The sequence below is a fragment of the Dermacentor albipictus genome, chromosome 1, assembly GCF_038994185.2.
Source record: "Dermacentor albipictus isolate Rhodes 1998 colony chromosome 1, USDA_Dalb.pri_finalv2, whole genome shotgun sequence".
Taxonomy (NCBI): Eukaryota; Metazoa; Arthropoda; class Arachnida; order Ixodida; family Ixodidae; genus Dermacentor; species Dermacentor albipictus.
This window is the reverse complement of record NC_091821.1, coordinates 282,985,029-283,008,911: the sequence shown is the minus strand read 5'-3', so window position 1 is coordinate 283,008,911 and position 23,883 is coordinate 282,985,029. Positions and strand designations below refer to the sequence as shown.

The 23,883-nt window shown below is 45.6% G+C and overlaps 1 protein-coding gene across 5 annotated transcripts in view; it reads right to left on the bottom strand.

Annotated features, from left to right (window-relative positions):
- SMC3 (structural maintenance of chromosomes 3) overlaps nucleotides 1–23,883 on the bottom strand; it is a 573,351-nt gene that overhangs the window by 132,804 nt on the left and 416,664 nt on the right. For all 5 annotated transcript variants that reach the window (XR_011511201.1, XM_070531360.1, XM_070531363.1 and 2 more), the window contains exon 25: nucleotides 5,984–6,070. Coding sequence is in view for 4 of the 5 variants with exons in the window: in XM_070531360.1 (XP_070387461.1) it covers nucleotides 5,984–6,070 (87 nt within the window). In the remaining variant the exon portion in view is untranslated. The remainder of the gene's footprint in view (nucleotides 1–5,983; nucleotides 6,071–23,883) is intronic.

Sequence of the window (23,883 nt, the reverse complement as noted above, 5' to 3'; positions counted from 1 at the left end):
TTAGTGAAGTCTTCCGCACTTATTATTCCAAGGAAGGCGGCGGCGTCCTCGTCATCTTGCGACGGGGGATCGATGAGGGCGCGTGATAAGCAGTCGGCATCAGAGTGTTTTCTTTTGGACTTGTATATTACCGTGACGTCATATTCTTGCAGTCTGAGGCTCCACCACGCCAGCAGTCCTGAAGGGCCCTTTAAGTCAGCTAGCCAACACAACCCGTGATGGTCACTGACGACTTTGAATGGCCTGCCATAGAAGTAATTGCTGAATTTTGCCGTAGCCCAAATGGTGGCGAGGCATTCCTTTTCAGTTGTAGAATATTTGCCTTCCAACTTGTTGCCTAATAGCTTCACGTTCTCGCGTCGAAACTCGGTAAGGGCTCTGGCGGAGTGGTCGAGCGCACTCTTCGGTTATTATGCGATGCTTGGTAACTGGTGTTTGTCGAATCCTCGATGACGTCGAAAAGCAGTCTTTGTATCGTCAGAGAAGACTTCTGATCTGTTGCTGCTTACTCATAGGAAGACTTGGATTCACGTCGAAGTTTGGTTCGGGGACTATGCTCATCGGGGGAGCTGCGGCAGAATCCAAGAGGACAAAGGCAATGCTGGTTTCCACAATTTCCTCGATGTACGCAATTGTTGTGCCCTTGTTGATGTGCTTGCACTCTTGGTTGAAGTTGGTTAGCATAACTTCCACTTTTCCTCTGTGGAATCGAGCGATCCCTCTTGCGATGCAAATTTCACGGTGAAGCAGTAGATGTTGGTCGCCCTCGATGACGCCTTCTAGGTCAGCGGGTGTTTCGGTGCCGACGGAAATAATAATGCTGGAGCACGGCGGGTAGCTTACTTGATCTTCGAGCACACTCAAGGTGTGGTGTATACGAGAGCTCTCCGGCGGTATCGCTTGATCTCCCGACAGCGTAATCGATTCTGACTTCAGGTCTATGATTGCGCCGTGCTAGTTCACGAAGTCCATGCCGAGAATGATGTCTCGTGAACCCTGTTGGAGGATAACGAAGGTGGCAGGGTAAGTCCGGTCATGAACGGTAATTCTTGTCGTGCAGATTCCAGTCGGCGTAATGAGGTGTCCTCCAGCAATACGAATTTGGGGGCCTTCCCATGCAGTCTTAACTTTCTTCAACTGGGCGGTGATGTGCCCACTCATGACGGAGTAATCGGTCCCTGTATCGACTAAGGCGGTGACTGCGTGGCCGTCGAGAAGCACGTCTAGTCGATGTTCTTTGTCTTGCATTACAGTTCGGTCTTGGCGTCGGATCACGGGTGCATCGCGTTGACCTGTGGCTGGTATGTGACGTCATCGGGTCGTCTTTCGTCGTCGTATTCTTTGATTCCAGACTTCGTCAGGACGGCGGTGTGGCGTTATGTCGTCGAGGTAGTTTCTTCGGTGTCTTCAGCTGCGGCGGAGGATCTTCGTCAGTTCGACGAACAGCAACCACACCTCCATCGGTTGCTGCTTTTAGTTTTTTGGATATGGACTTGCAGAGCGGCCCCGGGCTGGGCCGGTGTATGGTCAGCGCTGTGGCGACAGGTAGCAGCCTGGTGACGGCGAACGGGGCGGTCGTCGAGGGTTCCACTGAGTGGCGGCGAGGTAGTCGGCAATATCACCAGGTCGTTCGCCAATTTGTGGTTGCGGCGCGTTAACGGCGAACCCTCGGAGTCCGATCTCCCGGTATGCGCATCGGCGGTAGATATGCCCAGCTTCTCCGCAGTGATAGCAAAGCGGACGGTGGTCGGGGGCGCGCCAAACACCAGTCTTCCTTGGAATGCTGCATGGGGCGATGGGTTGGCGTGCTGGCGGCGGGGTTGGTGACAGACGACGGAACTGTGTCGTCACTGGGCCCTGCCGTGGGCGCAGAGGGGGTACGTGATGGCGGGCTACAGCGGCGTATGTCATCGCTTGCGGCTGAGGCTGCGGCAATTCAGGGGCTACTCCGAGTTGTTGTTGGAGCTCCTTACGGACGGCGGCGGCAATCGAAGCCACTTGAGGCTGTGATGACGGGAACAACTTCCTTAACTCCTCCCGCACGACAGCTCGGATAGTCTAGCGCAGGTCGTCGGTGACCAGTGACTGAACTCCGGCGTAGCTTGTTGAGTCGGTCGAATTGCCGGTTCCGCAATTCCAGTGTCTTCTCGATGCTTGTCGCCTCATGAAGGAACTCGTTGACGGTCTTCGGTGGGCTTCTTACCATTCCGGCAAAAAGTTTTTCCTTTACATCATGCATCAGTAGGCGGGCTTTCTTCTCCTCGGACATTTCTGGGTCGGCATGGCGGAAAAGACGGCTCATTTCCTCAGTAAAGATAGCGATCGTCTCATTCGGCAGCTGCACTCTGGTATCCAGTAGAGCTTGGGCTCGCTCTTTTCACACGACGCCTGTAAATGTTTGCAAAAAGCCGCTTCAGAAGGAGTCCCACGTCGTCAAGGTGGCTTCTCGATTCTCGAACCACGTCCTGGCGGCGTCCTCCAATGCGAAATAGACATGTCGTAGCTTGTCGTCGCTTGCCCAGCTGTTAAACGTAGCGACTCTCTCATACGTTTCCAGCCAGCTTTCTGGGTCCTCAAATGTGGAACCGTGGAACGTCGGAGGTTTCCTGGGCTGCTGCAGCACGATGGGGGACGCTGGGGCTGCCATTGGGGTTGCCTTGGTCACAATCTTCTTGGTCTTCTCCTGTAGTAGTCCGTGCTCCGGGGACAGCTGTTGAAGACGGCGGCTTGCTCGATGGTCCGGGACCATGTTGGTGTTCTCTTCAAGAAACGCCAATGTATGAAAGCAGCTAACCCTACAGCTAGAATAGAGCTCGCAGAACTTTCTAAGTTAATCAACAAGCGTAAACCAGCTGACATAAAGAACTATAATATGCATAGAATTGAACATGCTTTCAGGAACGGAGGAAGCCTAAAAGCAGTGAAGAAGAATAGTTTCTCTCATGCTTTCGTGCCACGCACAATTATAAAGTTTCTCTCATGCTTTCGTGCCAAGCACAGCAATAGAGTTTCTCTCATTCTTTCGTGCCACGCACAAATATAGAGTTTCTCTCATGCTTTCGGCTTGGATCACGGCTTGTCGGGGGCGTCCGGTACATGAACAAAAAGCACCTCCACCAGATGTCACGTGGTGGTGACGTTGAAGAACACAGTAGCAATACTGTGAAGGACAAAACTAACTTTTATTGGGCGAACCTGTGCCCACAAAAACAGGCTACACTTATAGCACAATGATAGCGGCGAACATGGTCGGCGATAGTCGAAAATCTGATCCGCGGGTTAAGCGCGTCCGCCTTTATACATCAGTTGTCGAATGTTCCAGAGCAATCGCTGGGACTCGCGTGCCCTCCACAAAGTTCTACATCATTTGCGTCGCGCACACATGCGATCAGATCACACAAGGCTCGGTCACAGACAGCGGATGGAAGCATCGACAACATTCCAGAAGCCTCCGACACGTGCAGGCGCATCCTGCGCTGTACGATAACATTTGTTAGGCGGTGAAACATGTCACCCGATAAAGACAAATAAGTACACGTGTCAATATTGTACTTTTCTTTTGCGTTTTGCTTGTATATTAACACCACTCCCCTCTGTAATTCCTTTGGCCCTGAGGGTACCATAAATGAACAAAAAAAATAAAAAAAATAAATAAGATATTTTCTTTTTACTAGTCCGCACTAAGGCACAACTGTATATCATAGACACCGCCCAACTGCCTTAACAAAGTTATACAGTACTTCTGCTGGTAAAGAAAGACCCTGCAACAGCAGCATGAACTTCAAGTGATTCCTCATGTCATCAGGTTTAACATCTGAAGTCTCTAAGAATATTGTATATCAGCTCAAGCACATGCTTTCCATGGGTGTAGTTCTTTGGGTACAAGGTCCCGTAAACGACCTTACAAAGAGCTTTCTGGCGATTGCAGCACAGGCAAAGCTAAATGTTGGAAGAAGTTTCAGCAAAGCTGATATGAAGATCCTTCATTCTGACTTGCTCTAATGAGTTACATTTACCCTAACTGCACACGTTTTTGTCACATCAGCATCAGAACAGGCCAGTGTATTGAAAACTGAATAGTGAGTGACATTTCCCTCGGAGCCAAGTATAATCCTCAATATGTGTTTATGTATAGCTGGAAGTATGACATAATTTATAGATTTCTCAGTGAGGTAAGAAAAGGTTTGAAAGCGTGAAAACTTGACAACACTTTGTGTATGAGGTTTAGAAAATAAGCGTTTTATCAAGGTACTGTACAAGGTAGCCAAAATGTCAAATACAGCTGCCAGTCGATTTTTAAGAGGCCCGATTTTTCGACCTCGCACTATTTCTATGACACCACTACCTAACCCTAGCACCAATGTATAACAGCAAAACCCTAAATTTTGGATCCTGAATGGTGTTTCGGGCATGAACTGTGTCTGCAATGCCGAAAACATGACGGCCAAGAACAAGGTCGTCGCTATGCTGACTGGCACAATATTACAACTTTCTGGTTAGGCTGAGCTGTTTAAGCAGTGTGGCCAGCAGAGTGGCTGGTAACAAGCCGCCTGGTGACAAGCCGTCTCGTGAAGCTCGCCTCCAATATGTTCGCACTAGTAGACTTTATCGGCGACCTAGTGTGAAATCAGACACATGGGCTAGACTGACAGATATAGTAGCGAAGCATGGATTCATGTGCTGTCCCCCAAAAGGTCTGCCGAGGGCGAGCTAGATTAGGCCAGCTACTTGGCTTTGTTGGACAGCAGGCAGCAAGCAAACGTACCAACACGAAGTGATCACACTGATGACACAGGTGCATATTCGCAGTGCCGTATGTAATTTATTGTTGCTCTCATGCCTTGCATAGGAACGGCAAGATGTTGCCGTGTCATCAAAATTTGCAGGAGCTCCCTTTGCTAGCCCATTGGAGGCACCCTGCTTGCATTTCTTTCACGCAGACTTGATAATTTTTTACCAATAACTGCATTAATGCTTGTAATGAATACCAAATATAACAAAGGTTATCCATGTCGAACGCAACTTCATTATTACAAGGTTCCACTGTATTTGGAGCACATAAGTCATTAATTTAGCATACAAGAATTAAAAGCTTTGAATCAAATGCTCAGCCATGCTAGGAGCATTCTCCTGCAGGTTTCAGTGGTGGAACAAAAAATTTTGTGCAAACATATGTACAAATGGCTATGCACTCACATTCAGTATACATAAAAGCCATACAGCTGACTGCAGTGCTTTTCTCATAGCATAGACCCAGCACTATCTCTTCATATATATTTTTTTCAAGGAAGACAATTTGTGCGAATTTTTTTTAGGACCCTACAAGTGTCAATGCACTGTAGAAAAGGTAGTGCACCTCTTGCAACAGAAACTCTCAGGGAGTTCTCTGAAACTCTTGTGTACCAGATTAATTTTTTTCCTGGCCCAATCTATACCTTTGTAGGTTGTCGTGAAACAGCATCTTCTTGACCAGTGAGATTAGTGCCAGAATTCCTAGTGCGACCAATGCATGCTCCAGTATTTTCCACAAACCTACCACTTTCCCACTTCATCTTCATCTCACAGGTTTTGTTAAAAAGAATAAAACTCGATGTAAGCTAAGCTGTAAGCAGCTCATGCTTCTTTGTGCGAATTCAAAATAAAACTATAATTCACTGTGGAACTGTTTTATGATGTTTATTCTTAATCGATACAATGCCAAGCTACACTTTCACTACAGGCACAGCTCTAAATAGTACACAGGATTCTCTAGCATGTCTTTAAATGCAGCTTATATCCTGACCTTTTTTCCATATATATTCCCATTCTCTTTTTTAGATTGATTGTTATGCCAACTTTGTGTTTGGTTATGCTTGCCAATGTGTCATGACTTCTCAATGTTTATTACTGTATTGTACCACTCCACAAAGATCTTGTATAAGATTGCCATATCTATAAATAATACACAACTTTCCTAGAGGGACTACAAAAAATTTTGACTCACCTGTTTTAGGCTTAGATTCTGATACTTCTCAAATGCATCTGCAGGCAATGAACCGAGTTCTCGAATCTTACGCATGCACTCTTCTTTCTGAAACCATAGAAAAAATGAAAATGAGTAAGAGCTCTGACGTGATAAATGGAGACTGAACTTTTTAAGTGCCTAAAACAGGCACCTAAAGCTTTGTTTTAGACACACCAGGGGCTGAAACAGGCAGAATAATTTGTTCTCAAACCACAACCTGTTTTATGTGATGAATGTGTGCTGACCATTTTCATGGTAAGAGCATAGCCTCTACCAGCACACCCTGCTAGCTGCTATGTTCGTTTGTACGAGAAATGTTTGTGAGCGCTGCAATCACAACACGAAAGCAGGCAAGTCACTTGGCATTCTTTTGTATTTCATGGGCATCTGAAGTAAGCAGAAAAACACTGTTACCTAATAGAAAGTTATAAACAGTTTAATCGGACGTTTTGCAACACGCTCTGCAACTTTCTAATTGAAATCTTTGGCCTAACTTTGTTGCTTCTGGAGTTCGTTAGGTAATCTTGACTAATTATGAAATTAAGCATAATACAAAAAATAATTTGACTTAATACATACAATAGTCGGCAGCATGCATTTGGTCGCGCCGTCTTAAAGTGCATCGGCATATTTTTAAACTATGGCTAAAGTTAGATGGCACTGCTAATATATATGCTAATCTTTGGCCTGTAAGCTGTGTGAATGTTTCTGTCCAGTCCATAATGAACAAAGGGGGAGGGAGAGAGAGGGGGGGGAATGGTGCGGTAGGATAATTGGTGGCTGCATGGCGGATATGACATTGCACTGCAAAACTCGAGCTCACGGGTCCAAACCAGGTCACAGAATTTGATGGGAATGAAATGGAAAAACACTTGTGTACTTCTGTTTACATGCACGTTAAAGGGCCCCTCACCACCACCACGTCTGGCCATTTTGAGCTGACAAGCGCAGAGCATACAATGCACGCCGACGATCGTGTTTGCAAAGAATTACATCGCTACGCGCCGTGGAAAGGCCTGAAATCTCAATCCGAATGTTATTTCCCTCTTCACTCGCGGCTAATCCGCCCAGAGAGGGACGGTGATGTAGTTGGGCTCCTGCGCCTCCGTAATCATTTCTGCAGTGCGACGTCGCTTGTGGTGACACGCGACTTCGAGAATTATTCAAGACAACATCTGTTATCTGTGCGATCTGTTGCTTGAATTGACGAATTGAAGTCTAGAGAAATAATAAAACACACAAATGAAATGTCTGCGCGTTTTTTGTTTTACTTTGCACCAAAGAAAGAGAGATGTGCTTCCGCTTCATTAACTTGTTCCTACGGTATGCGGTCACATGCGCAGGTACCAAAATTATGCCATTTTCTACCGTGTTCCAGGGCGTGATCATGCTCTGCAATGCGCTTGGTTCTGCCTCAGTATTTGTGTAGCACTGAATTATACCGCTAGTCGTGTGTCCTTGTGCACAGCACACAAAATCGCGTGCTGCGCGAAACGATAACAGCTCACACGCAATGCAGCAAGCGAAAGTGCGCATTGGCAAGAAAACAAAAAGTGAAAGCAGGGCCCGTGACGTGCCACATTTACTCGCATAATGACCGCACTCGTGTAATGATCGCACCCTGAACTTGCCGAAGCGATATGTTGTGTGCCAATTCTAGCTAAGAATGATCGCGCTTATCATCTGTCGAATGCTACGTGAACAACTCTTCAAGACAAACCAAGTGGTCTGCACGCACCAAACATTCGTAAGCAGATGCCCCATTTCATTTCTTTCATCACTTTCCGCACTTCCATGACAAAAAAAAACAAAACCTACAAACAAACTTGCCTTTATTATGTTTAGGCTTTATAATGGTTGTGGCCAACAACAAAAAAGGCGCCTTTCGATTCTTCTCGTCTTCAATCATGGGCATGCAACAAATCGCGAGTGGCAACGATAGCAGCCACGTTTACACTGATACGTTTGAAGTGTAACAAATTAACAAAGGCTCAACAAAGTGTAACAAAGGCTCAACAAATGGGCAGCCGCCCATTTGTTGAGCTGTTGTCATCTTGCAGCAAATGCGGGATGAAAAAAAATTTCTTCCTTTTTGCGGGAAATTTACCCACCGTCAACTTGCGTCAATTTTTTGGGACATTAAAGTGCGATCATTAAGAGAGTAAATACGGAATGTGTTACGCGATCCTCGAGGTCCAGCACGGGAGAATGCAGGGAAGGAATTTCACTTGCGAAGGCTAGACGGGGCGAGTGCAGAGAGTCTCGTTATGCAGTGGAGCACGCCTGCTGAAATTATGGGTTTGCGGCACTGAAATATCTCTATCTCGGCTATTAATCAGCCAATATGAAAAACTTTTGCGGCAGAACGCTCCCTAGGGAACACGTAACAACTTCCAGCACATAACCAAAATTTCCTATGGGGCCTGGTGAGGGGCCCTTCAAAGAACCCCAGGTGGTGTGGTGAGAACTGAACAAGGTGCCTCATAATCATATCGCCAGACATAAAACGCCAGAATTTGTTGAAATAAAAAAAAAAGGTAACTGCTAGAAATTATTCTTGAGTCTGATTTCTGAGAAAAACAAGTTATGCTTATTTTACATTTCATACCTTCAATGTAGTGCCATTCCCAATTGTACGTCCACTCAACTAAGTAGCTTCTGTATTATAAACGGCTGCTTTCAGTTATCCAGTGCACTATCATAAGAACAATAACGATGTAATTAAATGAACGGCACGCCTCACATACAGGTAGATATATTTGTAGATCTGCTGTGTTCACTGAACAAGTGCAGTACCACATTGGGCACCCAGTTTTAATGGATTGCAGACATGAGGAGACTGTCACAAAAAAAAAAAAAATTTCTTGCCTGAATCAAATTAGCAGATTTACAGGGTGCCCCAAAACAGGGCGTTTATATTGAATGACAGCTAGGAACTTGTTCAGCAGAACTGATTAGCACCAGAGCGTTAATTCTCTCGGGAAATGGAGTCCTCTGTGCAAGAGCCACGGCTCCCTAGCAGCACAATCATTCGAAATAAAATTCCTCACTTGCATCGGCCCCTCTCCGAGACTTGAAAGGTGCTGTTATACGTTACATTCGAACTGAAACGGCTATTCGAAAATTTTTATTAGTGAATACAACCTAAATGGCAAATACCATTCGATTACTACAGGTTTCTACTTCATTTCGCTTGTTGGCATGTTGAAGGAGATCTCTTCACACCACGCAGTTAATAAACCTGGTTTGCTTCACTATGATATTGTTTTCTTTGATCACTGTCCCTAATCAACATTCCACCAACAAGAAGCTTGCATAAAATGACACCAATATCCATAAAATTTTCTTACGTAGCTTCATGTTGCAGATAGGTGGCTTCTGCATGGCAAAAATTACAAGTTACTTTTAGAAAACAATGTTAAATATAGCAGTTATCTTGGCTAAAACTACAACTGCTACCGGCCTACAAGAGTCACGGGCACACCGAATGAAATAAAACCATAAAAACTTTTGCTGCACAGACTTTCTGTAAGAAAAACTGAGAAAAGCTCGCTGGAAGACAATCCACTTAACGACAGCAAAACTGAAGATGTCATGTTGTATGCCAGATGATATTCAGAACTGTTTTGTAAAGCGTTATGCTGAATGGTGTGGAAAATACCTGTACATTCTATTTGCGAGGTCAATCAACGAAGGACCATTACCGGAAGACTGGAAAATTGCTAGAATAAAACCTCTACATAAATCAGGGGATAAATCTGACATCAAAACTTATAGACCGATTTCATTAACATCAACCTCTTGTAAGCTCTTAGAACATATAATTCATTAACATATAACTGGTTTTTTAGATGAACATAACGTTCTTACAAACATGCAGCATGGTTTTAGAAGTGGCCCTTCGACAACTACTCAACTAGTTGAAATCATTCACGACTTTGCTAACACTGTAAACAAAGGGAAACAAACAGATGCAATATTTATGGATTTCAGCAAGGCATCTGATAGGGTGTCTCATGTTAAATTGCTTCATAAGCTAAGAGCTGCGCTTAAATATGATAAAATATTAGCATGGATCAAAGCCTACGTTAAAAACCACCATCAGTTTGTTACTGTAAATAGAACAACCTCTGATATAGTTGCTGTCAATTCTGGCATCCCACAGGGATCCGTTTTTGGCCTTCTTTTCTTTTTGTTATATATAAATGATACTGTCACTAATCTCTCTGTTAAAATCAGGCTTTACGCTGACGACTGTGTTATGTACAATGAAATAACGGAAGAAGACCAACTCAGGTTAGACAGGGACTTTAATAAGGTAGTTGAGTAGTGCAAACAATGGAAGATGTGCATTAATTTCGAAAAGACAGTATACATATGTGAATAACATTAAAAAAGAAGCCACTGCTATATCGCTATGGCACCGAAAATGCTTTTTTGTCAGAGGTGATGCAATATAAATACCTTGGCTTGTACATAACAAAGGATCTTTCCTGGTCAAAGCACCTTGACACAGTAAAAGCAAACTGTCGCCGCAAGCTGTTTTTTCTAAGACGCATATTAAAATCCTCCACACCAGCAGTACATCTGTTGGCATACAAAACACTCGTCCGCCCAGTTTTAGAATATGCTGTAGTTATATGGGACCCGTTCACTAAAAGCGAGATCGGAAAGCTAGAAAGCTTACAGAAAAAAGCAGTTCGATTCATCTACAATACATACGGGCATAGTTCTGTTACTAACCTTTTATCTCGGAGCGGCTTGCCTTCTATAAATGATAGAAATCATCTATGTCACTTAAAATTCTTTTTCGAACTAATAAACGGTCACTACAACATCGACACGTCTCACATTATCACCTATACAACAGGTAACGCTACCAGACAGCGACACTCACTAGCTGTAACTCCATTTACAACACGTGTAAACTGCTTCAAGTATTCCTTTTTTCCTAGAACTATAGCAGATTGGAATAAGCTGGCCGATAAAACTGTAACACAGAACTCATTATCACTTTTCGAGACATATCTTTAATCAAAAACATTTTTTGCGCTTACTGAGATTGTTAGTGATAGCACTGCTTGACTGTATGATTGGAAAAATTGCTTAAATAATGTTGAAGCGCTTGTTTTTGCGCTTTCTTTTTTTGCTTGTGTTAAGCGCTTGTGTGAAGAAAGTTTTTGAGTGCAGTTTCCCATTTTTGTATTTATTTTGTTTCGTAAACCTACTCGTGTACCACGCTGCTAAGATCTTGTTTAAGATCGCAGTATTTATAAATAAATAAAATAATATAAATAAATGAAAATAAACCATGCCTCAAATATGTATATGTAGCAAAAAGGTCTCCTATAACTTTGCAGTCGAAAAAAAAAGCACCACTATAAGAGCGTATGCGCGCAATCGGTTTCAGCTCCCCCCCCACTTTGAAATTACGTTGAATATGCTGCTAAGTGCATCTCCACCGTAATACAGTTCGCTTGCGGCACCCTTGCACAATTTTTTTGCACGCGATCCAGCAGCAGGAGAGTGGCGTTCGACCCACTCGACCATTGTCCAGTACACTCTAATCAAAGCCCCCACCACCGCCATTTTAATTACCTTGCCGCTTCGAGCTGGCACTCTCGCACACAGATCCGCTGGCAGCCGTAGCCACAGCGAGGCAGCACTAGGCCTAGCTAATTCGACTTTCGCTGCCAAGCTTCTTGCTGCTCGGTGCTGTGTTTTTCATTGAAACAATCTGCCGCTCTTAGCAATGGCACCAACTCTGCCTTGATAATCCTCGCCAATGGCTTCAGAGCCTGAAAAGCATGACAGCTTCGCCCCAATAAGCAGTGTTACACCGTGAAGCATATCAAAAGTTAGAAGGTGCAATTGTGATGGGACATGGTATGTTTCCTTTCACGAAACATGCGTACACCCACCGTCTTCTATCACAGTACGAGCACCAATATGCTTAAGTGTAGTGGCAGGCCTTTAGAGCTATGTTGGGGGCAGTAAACACCATGCATTCATTTTTTCTAATGTTCTTGCGGCCCTTAAGGAGTCCAAAAAATCGTACAGAGAAAAAGACATTTATTATTTGAAAAAAGAAATAATAATTTGTTGTCGCCTTCTCCACCACTTCGAGATGGTCCTTACGTGGTGTCCCCACTTTGCAACGTCCTCCTGGCCCATCAAATAGCACCACCAAGCTCAATTGTAACCCTTGTCAACAATCAAGTGTGGCTTCCTCTTCTGAACTTTGGTTCGTGGCTGCAAGTGCTTCCTGAGGGTGTATCTTTCGCTGTGCTGTCCCCTTTGGAAGACTGTGGAGTAGCTGTTCTTACGCCTGAACCACGATTCGACACTGCTGCAGTTTCTGCCCCTCCTACTTCACGCAACGACAAGTTTACACCAATGTTAGCTACTGATTTATGACCTGCGTATGCCGACGCTCTTCGCCGCATTCAGATGTCCTATGAAGACATCCTTGATTTCGGCAATCACCTGCTAGGTCAAACCCATGTCGTCAACCATCCAATCCACACTGGTGACTCTCCTCCTACACACCGGCAGCCCTATCATGTGTCTGCGGCTGAACGCCAGGTGATCCAAATGGAGGTGGACAAAATGCTCTCCACAGATATTATCGAACTTTCATGCAGTCTGTGGGAATCACCTGCCATTTTAGTGAAAAAGAAGGACAATACCTGGAGATTTTGAATCAGTTACCATCCCCTCAATAAGACTAACAAAAAGGACGCGTATACGCTTCCGCGTATTGATGACGCGCTGGATTGTTTGCACGATGCCAGTTATTTTTCTTCAATAGATTTGTGCTCTGGCAACTGGCAAATCGCAGTGGGTGAACAAAATCGCAAAAAGACTGCCTTCGTCCCCCCAGATGGTCTCTACCAATTCAATCCATAAGAAAGGGGACGCCAAAGACTTGAAAAGTTATAGACCGATCAGCTTACTGTCCGCTGCCTACAAAGTATTTACTGAGGTAATCGCAAACAGAATCGGAAACACCTTAGACTTCTGTCAACCAAAGGACCAGGCAGGATTCCGTAAAGGCTACTCAACAATAGACCATGTTCACACTATCAATAAGGTGATAGAGAAAAGTGCGGAATATAACCTACCCTTATATATAACTTTCATTGATTACGAGAAAGCCTTTGATTCAGTCGAAACCTCAGCAGTCATGGAGGCATTACGGAATCAGGGTGTAGACGAGTGCTATGTCAAAATACTGAAAGATATCTATAGCGGCTCCACAGCCACCGTAGTCCTCCATGAAGAAAGCAACAAAATCCCAATAAAGACAGGCGTCAGGCAGGGATATGTGAGCTCTCCAATGCTATTTACAGCGTGTTTACAGGAGGTGTTCAGAGACCTGGATTGGGAAGAATTGGCAATAAGAGTTAATGGAGAATATCTTAGTAACCTGCGATTCGCTGATGATATTGCCTTGCTTAGTAACTCTGGGGACCAATTGCAATGCATGCTCAGTGACCTGGAGAGGCAAAGCAGAAGGGTGCGTCTATAAATTAATCTGCTGTTTAACAGTCTCGGAAGAGAACAGCAGTATATGATAGGTAGCGAGGCCCTGGAAGTGGTAAGGGAACACATCTACTTAGGGCAGGTAGTGACCGCCAATCCGGACCATGAGACTGAAATAATCAGAAGAATAAGAATGGGCTGGGGTGCGTTTGGCAAGCATTCTCAGATCATGAAGAGCAGGTTGCCACTATCCCTCAAAAGAAAAGTGTATAACAGCTGTGTCTTACAAGTACTCACATATGGGGCAGAAATCTGGAGGCTTACGAAAAGGGTTCTACTTAAACTGAGGACGACGCAACGAGCTATGGAAAGAAGAATGATGGATGTAACGTTAAAGGATAAGAAAAGAGCAGATTGGGTGAGGGAACAAACGCGAGTTAATGACATCTGAGTTGAAATCAAGAAAAAAATGGGCATGAGCAGGTCATGTGATGAGGAGAGAAAATACCTGATGGTCATTAACCCTTTGAAGGTTTTTGCCGTACATCTACGGCGGCGGTTTTCTGTCCCACAAGGTCTTGGCCTTACGGGTACGGTTTCGAACCTACGTTTGAAATTTCGCGCCATAATGATGATCCGTGCTCACTGGGAGGTGCTGCCACATCTTAGGATTTACAAGAAGCGTTTCAAATTTGTGCTACCTTCTTGGGGAAATAAACAGAACTGATTTCTAGCTTCAGCGCGTCGCGCAGACTGCGGCAACACCCCTTTTGTGGTTTCGGTTTCACCGCGTGATCACAACAGAGGCGTGCAAAACGCCATTTTTCTCTTTGTCGGCACTCTCTTGCAGAGGCGGTGGAAGTTGATTTCTATCTTGATTGGCACTGCTCTTAGCTTGTTTATCCCCGCCGATCGCGAGGTATTCTCGCTCTCTGCGGCAACGCGCTTACGCGAGAGGGTGCCTCAGACCTCTGGCCAAGGCAGCTGCACGCAGAGAAAATGTCATGTGCGCGCCAACACAACTCGTCGCTCCAAGTGGAGAACAGACACGCATTTTAGGTGCACAGACTGCAATAAGGAGCTGTGCATAGAACCGTGTTTCAAGGAGTACTACACTCTGAACTACTATTGATCATTTTGCAGTTCTGAGTGATGCCGACACCAAAATACTAGCATTGCCATTTGTTGGGCGCGTTGGTAAATTTAAAGCATATTTAGCGCCAGCAAACAAGGACGGAAGGGAGGCGACAACACAATGCGCCAACTTCAACAACTTGATTTTCAGGAAATACACCTATATAACCCATGCACAGTGGCACCACCTTATCCCAATCTTACCCATCCAAAAAAGCCATCTCCTTATCTAACAGGTCGATTGAAGGGGCACTAACACACGTGTCTCTATTCCGCCAGATAGCCTGAGCTTCAACGATCTCTCGCATGTCTTTATCTTTGTGCTTCGCAAGAACCCGGCAGGATTCATACACCGGCGCACAGCCGCATTCTTGACAGTGGGTTGACAGATGACCGTATTGCTTATTTTTCACAGTTTGGCAATGTTCCCATAATCGGTCATTGAGACATCTCCCTGTCTGTCCGATGTATTTTTTCCCACTGGACAGCGGAAGCTTACATACAACAGCTTCTACGCATCCCACTGGCGCTTTTCGATGATTTGTAGAGCATCCGGCAACTGGCTAATGGTACGGGTCCGTTAATCGAGATATTTTTGCCAGCTTTTCTGGTGCTGAAAAAATCACTTTTGTGTCCACCCGGCTAGCCATTTTCTTAAGTTTATGTGCCGTTCTATGCAGGTAGGGCACTACCGCTACCTTCCTTCTGCGTTCCGTCCCTTGATTTGCCGCGTCCCGAATTGTGCTATCAGACATGCACCTTTTTAGCAGCCCCTCTATGACCGAAGCTTGCACCGATTCCGGAAACCTTGCTGCTGATAACCTTCCCGAATGATCCAATCAAGGGACGAAACGCAGAAGGAAGGTAGCTGTAATGCCCTACCTGCATAGAATGGCACACAAACTTAAGAAAATGGCTAGCCGGGTGGACACAAAAGTGATTTTGATGGGTAAGATTTGGATGAGGTGGCGCCACTGTGCATTGGTTATATAGGTGTATTTCCTGAAAATCAAGTTGTTGAAGTTAGCGCATTGTGGTGTCGTCTCCCTTCCGTCCTTGTTTGCTGGCACTAAATATGCTTTCAGTTTACCAACACGCCCAACAAATGGCAATGCTAGAAGATGCAAACATTTATTTGCTAAAGCAGATCAACCAAGCAACAAACACTCCCCGAGTCCTTAGGTGGCCTCATTTTGCTTCTCCTGATTCTCATGTCAATGTCCAAGATCTCCTGCTGCTTCCTCTTGGCAGTCTTCCTTAAGCTGTTTGACTTCATTATGCAAGTCGAGTCACTGGTTGTCTCCGCTTTTTCTGCATATGAGTTACTGAAGCTGTCAATTCTGCAACAACGGCTTCTAGTTTCTTTTTCTTCCTTCCGAGAGTTTCAATCTCTTTATCAATGCAGCGTTTCTTCCTCTGTTCCGCACCTTCACGCTCCTGCTTTTTCTGTTTCCAAAAAGGCACGGTATTGGTTCCTCGCAGAAGCCACAGATGCTCTCAATTCCTTAGTGATGGGCACATTGAAAATGCCACCTGCTACGCGTACAGCATCACAGATAATGAGCTGTGAAATGTCTCTATACAACAACAATACAACAGTCTCTACGCATCCCACTGGCACTTTTCGATGATTCAAAGAGCATACGGCAGCTGGCTTACGGCACGGGTCCGTCAATCAACATATTTTTGCCAGCTTTTCTGGTGCGGAAATGACCACTTTTGTGTCCACCCGGCTAGCCATTTTCTTAAGTTTATGTGCTGTTCTATACAGGCAGGTAAGTTGTTGAAGTTAGCGCATTGTGTTGTCGTCTCCCTTCCATCCTTGTTTGCTGGCGCTAAATATGCTACCAAAATACTGTTCCTATTTTTTTATTTTTTTTAACTATTATTCCCGACTTTATACATTTTGTACATTCAAGATCCGCAATAAAGTAATTTGTCCACCTGGGAAAGTTTTTTAAAAAATAATTCGACCCTGAAAGGGTTAAGGATTACGGACTGCATTCCAAGGGAAGGGAAGCGTAGCAGGGGGCGTAGCAGGGGGCAGGAGGAAGTTAGGTGGGCGGATGAGATTAAGAAGTTTGCAGGGACCACATGGCCACAATTAGTACATGACCGGGGTAGTTGGAGAAGTATGGGAGAGGCCTTTGCCCTGCAGTAGGCAGAACCAGGCTGATGATGATGGAGGTGACGATGATGATGAAATTAAAGTGATGCCTTTCGGACTGTGCAATACCCCTGCTACCTTGGAGCGCATGGTTGACTCTCTTCTGCACAGATTCAAATGGATCACATGCCTCTGCTACCTTGACAACTACAATGCTACCTACAACTCAATTCTGCAAAATGACATTTCGGCCACTGCCAAATACAAGTTCTTGGTCACTTGGCTGACGCTGCTGGCGTCCAGCCTGATCGTGATAAAGTTTGTGCCGTTGGTGAGTTTCCACTTCCCCATTCTTCTACCGATGTCCGAAGTTTCCTAGGGCTGTGTTCGGTGGTTTATTCGGAACTTTGTCGAAATCGCTCGTCCTCTCACAGACCTCCTCAAGAAGGACACCACTTTTCATTCGGGACCAGATCAGGCTGCAGCATTTTCAACGCTTATCAGTCGCCTTATCAATGCACCTGTGCTGGGTCATTTTGATCCGCATGCCTACACAGAAGTTCGCACTGATGCCAGCGGCCATGGCACTGGCACTATCTCGTCCAAACGACAGCGGGACACCAATCACGTGATCGCGTATGCTAGCTGTCTTCTTTCAGCACCAGAGCGCAACTACTTCATAACAGAAGATGAATGCTTGGCCCTTGTTTGGTCCATTGCTAAGTTCAGCCCTTACCTGTTTGGTGGGCATTTCACTGTCGTGACAGATCATCATGCTTTATGTTGGCTATCCTCACTCAGAGACCTGACAGGCCATCTTGGCCGCTGGGCCTTACGCCTGCAAGAGTACAACTTTTCTGTAACCCACAAATCTGGGCGGCTACACAAGGATGCTGACTGCCTCTCCCGCTATCCTGTCGACCAACCCAATGGCACCGAAACCAAAACAGATACCCATTGGGCACCTTCGGCCTATAGATATCCCCAGTGAGCCATTTTACCGCGTTAGCCTGGACGTCCTTGGCCCACTTCCAACTTCATCCTCGGGCAACAAGTCGGTAGCCGTTGCGACGGACTATACCCCGTGTTATGCCATAATGCGGGCCCTCCCTACGAGCTGCGCAACTGATGTGGCTGATTTTCTCCTTCATGAAGTGATCCTAGATCATAGTGCCCCAAGTCAGCTACTCACTGATAGAGGCCGCTGTTTTCTTTCCAAGGTTGTTGACGACCTTCTTCACTCTTGCTCCATGTCCCACAAGTTCACAGCGGCTTACCGCCCACAGACAAACGGACTTACCGAGCATCTCAATCATACACTCAAGGACATTCTCTCCATGTATATTTCCGATGATCACCAGGATTGGGACTGCACCTTATCCTTCGTGATGTTGGCATACAATTCGTCGCGTCACAATATTACTGGTTGTTCTACCTACTATATGGCTGTGACTCACTCCTGCCTCTTGACTCGCTGCTCCCTTCCGATGCCACCACTACCACGTTCTATGCTCACGACGCCATTGTTCGTGCGGCCACAGCATGTTGCATTGCCTGTCACCGTCTTCTGGCGTCTCAGACTATCCAAAAGCACTGTTACGACAGTCGTCATCGGGACGTTCATTTCAGCCCTGGGTCACTTGTCCTGCTTTGGTTACCCTCCCATTGCGTCAGCCTTTGCGAAAAACTGCTGCCGCGATACGTCGGGCCATACCGAGTTCTTCGCCAAGTCACCAGCCTCACATATGGGATATCACCTGTGACTTTGACGTCTTGTACCCCACCAAGAACTGATATCGTCCACATTTCGCGACTAAAGCCCTATAACTAGCACAGTGATTTGACAACCTAGGAAGCATCGAGAGGATGCTTCTGCCACTGGGGGTTAATGTCCCGTACGAGTTTGTGCCGCTGTGGACAAAAGGACGTTGGGAGGTGAAGAGGAGGTTGAAGTGTCTCGACGATTGGTAGATGGTGTTACCCTGACTACTGAGCTACAACCTTGTAATTGTATATATTGTAAATAGGTATATTTTCTTCCCATAACAATATTAAAAGGAAACCCCAGTGGTTTTTCTGGTGAGGCACTAGATTAGGTGAATTGTTTCGCTCCTTAATAGATGGAGCAGCAAGCTGTCATATATAGCTTTGCAGTGTTCAGGGGTTCCTCTTGGAAGGATCCAGTCGTTTAGCATGACAACTGAGCTCTGTAGCCCAGCAAGGCAGATTCTTCACAGCGTAAAACCAGACGTTGACTGTAATTTACAAATATGCATGAATAAATCTTGTGGAACTTCCCACCCATCTGTTAGCTCAGTGCACATGCGCCACTGCAGGTAAGTCCTCCAATTAGCTTCTTTTAATTCTAATTTCTTTTCATTCGAACAAATTTTCGGTCCGCTTCGAGTTTGAATTATCGAGATTCAACTGTATCCATATATAACATCTTGAACATGCCCTCCAGTGTCAACTAGATTGAGCCACAAGGCATGTGCTGCCTCGCTGAGCACATAAGATGGTCCAATGAACATGTTCCCGAATTGCTGTTGTCCAGCCTTATAAACAACTTAGGTCACCGGCTATATGCCCATACAGACAACCTTGGCACTAGTTATGTGATATTGGTACAGTAAAGGCATGTTAATTCGAATTCCGCAGGGATGCTATGAAAATACAAAATTCTAACTAATGAAAGTCAGAAAGAAAATTAACCAACGATTACTATACTACCTAATGCGAATGAGCGCACGTGCACACACTACATCACATTGGTGAGAACAACAAGTTCGATGTACTGGCGCAGCCATGTAACTGGACGCGACCAACGCAGGCCAACATGCCCGACTTCGAGATGGCTCTTGCTTCATCTGCGCGTTCACTGCACCGACCCACAATGCATTGCACAAAGAAAAAAAGGTGCTCACGCCGTTTCGCCGATGGTCACAGAATGCTGTTCAAAGCCGTGCGTGGGTTGGGGATCATTCTGCGCATGCTCCAGAGAGAGCAGCTGACAGTGCGCGCGTCGAAGGGGACAGCATTTTGGCTGGCGCAACACAAATGGCGTAGCATAACTGGCCTCAAGCGACGCTCACTAGCGCGCCGAGAACGTCAGATTATAACGCGGCTTTACGCCGCTGCCGCCGCTCACCACAGGAGTGGGTGCCTTAAAATGCCCTCATGAAATGAACCACAATCTTTTTCGACGTTGGTCTCCCTTGTACTCTCATAGCTACACCGGCAGCATGCTGCCGAGTTCCACAATATGTATAGGTGGCATCTAAACATGTATCTCAGCGATACTTTCCTTCGAGTAACAGCCACAAATTTAAAATGCTATGCTTTCTGACACTGTGAGCGCTGATAAATGACACGAGTGCCACTTAACGTGAGGAAAAAAAAAAAAAGACATGCAGCGCTGTGTCCGTGTTTCTATCTTGAAGGTCTTGAGAGAGAGAGAACCGACCTTCAACAGAGGCGTTGGCCATGCCTGACTAGGATCATATGCGTCTGTCCAGTCAGGCCTAAACAAAGGACCGCAGATGAAAAGAGCAAAGCTGCGTAGCCCGTGTGGAGACACCAGAGTCACCAGCATGCTCCCGCACACATGCGCTTTCCCCATGCACAATGGCACTGAGTTCGAATTAGCGGTGGCGGTGCAGATTTCAGTGCCAATTAGCGGGATGTGTTACATATTGCTTTGAACAGATTGTTAGATGGACCACGGCAGTTACTTTGAATTATCCAAAACTTCGAATGAACGAGTTGTGAATTAACAAGCTTTTACTGTATGTGCTCATTTTTCGCCAATCTCCCAAAATTGATGCGCAGAATGACACGACAGTGCAGTGGTTACAACAAGGTATACTGTGTCATGGTATCATTAGGCATTATGGTTGGCAGCAAGCTTGTCACTTCATATGTTTGCTGATGTGCCCATAAGGTTTTGTGATTCACAGATGGCATGGGGATACAATACAACATGAACAATAAAGGTGACAGATGGTATCCTAGCCTAAACCCCTGCTGTATCTGCATGGGCTCAGATACCTTTTTTTTTCCATTTTATAAGCACCATGTTACTTTTATAGACCTTTCAAAATATTTTTTACTCCATCTCCCACATCTAATGTGCCCAGTATGTCCCCAACCTCTTGCAATTACTTTGCAGGGTGTCTACCAACCGGGAAAACCGGGAATTCTCAGGGATTTTGAATAGTCTAGAGAAACTCAGGGAAAATTCAAGGAATTTGTGCTTCAATCAGGAAAAATTAGCTGCTGTCATTTTATTGAAAGGGAACAAAAGTCGCCTTACTACTGGCTCGAGAAGAAGAGAGGAATTGTAACGAATTGTCTTTGAGGCCGCGTCGTCGGCTGGAGGAGCTGTTAGTGTACAGTCAACGACTCATTTTCCAGACGCACGATTTTTGTGAAATGCCCGATAAAGCGGACGGCCTTGCGGCACCACAACGTGCCCCATAAAGTGAATGTATAAGAACGTCTGTAATTTCAGGCGGAAGGACCCTTTGCTTTTTGCCACGACCGCAGGTCCGAGACGGCATTAATCAAAGCCAACACTGCCGTTTTAATGATCTCACCTGCCCGAACCAGCGTTCTCGCATGCAGATCCACTGGCAGCCGCAGCCACCACCGCGGCAACGCTAGGCTTGGCTGCTTTCACGTTTGCTATTAAAGTTCTTGCCGTTCGGTGCCATGTTTTTCATTGAAAGAATTCACCGCTGTCAGTAATGGCACAGACTCTGCTGTAATCCTCGCAATTGGCTTCGAAGCTTAGGAAGCATGGCGCATTGCATAATGCCAGTTCCCAAAAGGCAGCTTCGCCTCAGCGCAGCGATCTTACACGGTGAAGCGTAAGTGAAGTATTGCGATGAAGCTTAACAAGCGTGGGAAGGGGCAGTTGTCACAGGACAAAGTATGTATTCCATAACTATACACACGTGCATCCACCGTCTCCTGTCATAGTATGAGCACCGATATACCTAATAAGACTATTGGCAGGCCTTCAGAGCTTTTTCGGACATGCCTGTGAGGATTTGAGCTCTTAAAGGGACACCAAAGGTTAATATTAAGTCAACGTGGACTGTTGAAATACCATCCCAGAAACCTCGAAAAGCTTGTTTCATGCGAAGAATATACTTATTTTAAGAGAAAACGCATTCTGAAGCGTCCGCACACCTCTAGGGCAGTTCAAATCACTCGCCCTCTGATCGAGGAGTGGTGACGTCATGGTCTCACAGTGACGTTGCGCCGTCGGTGAGTAAAACAGCAGCCGCAGACGGCGCTACGGCTCTTCTGCGCAAAACGAAAACGCACGGCCAGAAACAGAGCCAAGACAGAGCCGACAGCAGCGCGAAAGCGGAATTATGGTGGCTAGGGGAAGGGAAAGCGTGCAACGATAAACTGGTTCTTTATTTTATGGCGCCCACTTTGACGCTCGCTGCAATGGACGACCATGATGACACATTGGCTCGCGATGCTGAGCTCGACTTCAGCGATTTAAGCACTGATGAACATGACCTGCTGCTGAGGGCTCGCGCTGCCGGCGTCGTTGCACACTACTAAGACAGCAACTGTATGTCATGGCTGTACATATTCACACATTTGTAGCTTTTCCTTTGCTAAAACCAAATGTTTTCGCGAAAGTTGTTCTTGTGCGTCGGAGAATGCAGGCAAGGCCAATGGAACAGCGCTACGAGAAAGCATTGCTTTGAAAGGCACTCCACACGACTTCAGTAAGTCGGCATAATCCTTTGGACGAAAGTGCAGCAAGCACACTATGTGATTTTTCGGCTTTTTGCCAATGCACTGTAGCAGAGGTACGGTACTTAACCACTTCGAAGGGAGAGGTTCACTCGGTGGCACACAGTGATAAGTAACGTTGGATTCACTACTGCAACTGCCCTTGGCCAAATTCCGCGGACCGTTCGCGCATCGCATGCCATCATGTGGACGTGGCATTCTCGCTGCTTGTTCAAAATGCAAGTTTCACGAGCCAGAAGAACCAGCACAGCATGACGCGATAACGAAAGAACTGAAACTCCAAAGCGCGCGCGCTGCGCAGTGTCGAGTGAAAACAAAACCTTTCGACCAGCCATACTTATCAAGGGTAACGTTAAAATGTTATTTTTTCTTAGAGTCGTACAGAAGTAGACAAGTAGCATTTTCTTCCGTCTTATAACCTAATGAAATTATCTTTTTAATAGAGTAGTTGAGTACTAGTGACAAATTATGATGAGGAGTGCCTTTGTCATTGGGCTAGTACCGGAATATTGCTGGGGGGTCTCAAATCGTGTCATGCATTTACTTCAATTTCTCGGTTACTAAAGCTCTGTTTAAAAAAAAAAATTATGGGGTTTTACGTGGCAAAACCACTTTCCGATTATGAGGCACGCCGTAGTGGAGGACTCCGGAAATTTCGACCACCTGGTGTTCTTTAACATGCACCTAAATCTAAGTACACGGGTGTTTTCGCATTTCACTTCTATCGAAATGCGGCCGCCGTGGCCGGGATTCGATCCCGCGACCTCGTGCTCAGCAGCCCAACACCATAGCCACTGAGCAACCACGGTGGGTGACGCAAAGCCTTCTTTCATATCAAAAAGTGTTGTTCGCATTCTGCCAGTTGATAAAATCAATACTGGACAGTTTAACACTGTCCTCCGGAGCATCATACCATATTTTATTTATTTATTTATTTATTTCAATATTACTGCCAGCCTCTAGTTAGAGGCCTTAAGCAGGAGTGGTTACATACATGACGAGTAAGACTGAGTACAAGGTGTGAAGCGTGAGCATAATGAAATAGCACTGAATTTGAAAACATAAGCAGCGTGTCATTTGCGAGAACGTAGCAATTAGCGCTAACAATGTGAAATTATTCCAGAAGAAAATGTGAAATGCTCTTAGCGCCAAGCTGACAAACACTTAGGAGACAGAAAAACTAAACTAGAACAATATATGTATACCACGCGTGGCAAACGATTACAGAACATACATCCTGTCAGACAAATATAATGTGGTAGTGTGTAAAAATGTGTAAAAATGTGTAGCAGTGGCAGAAGCATCAGAAAACACGTGTGTTCAGTTATGTGGAAGGACAAGCCGAAAAGAAAAGAAAAAGGAAAGGAGGGCAGGG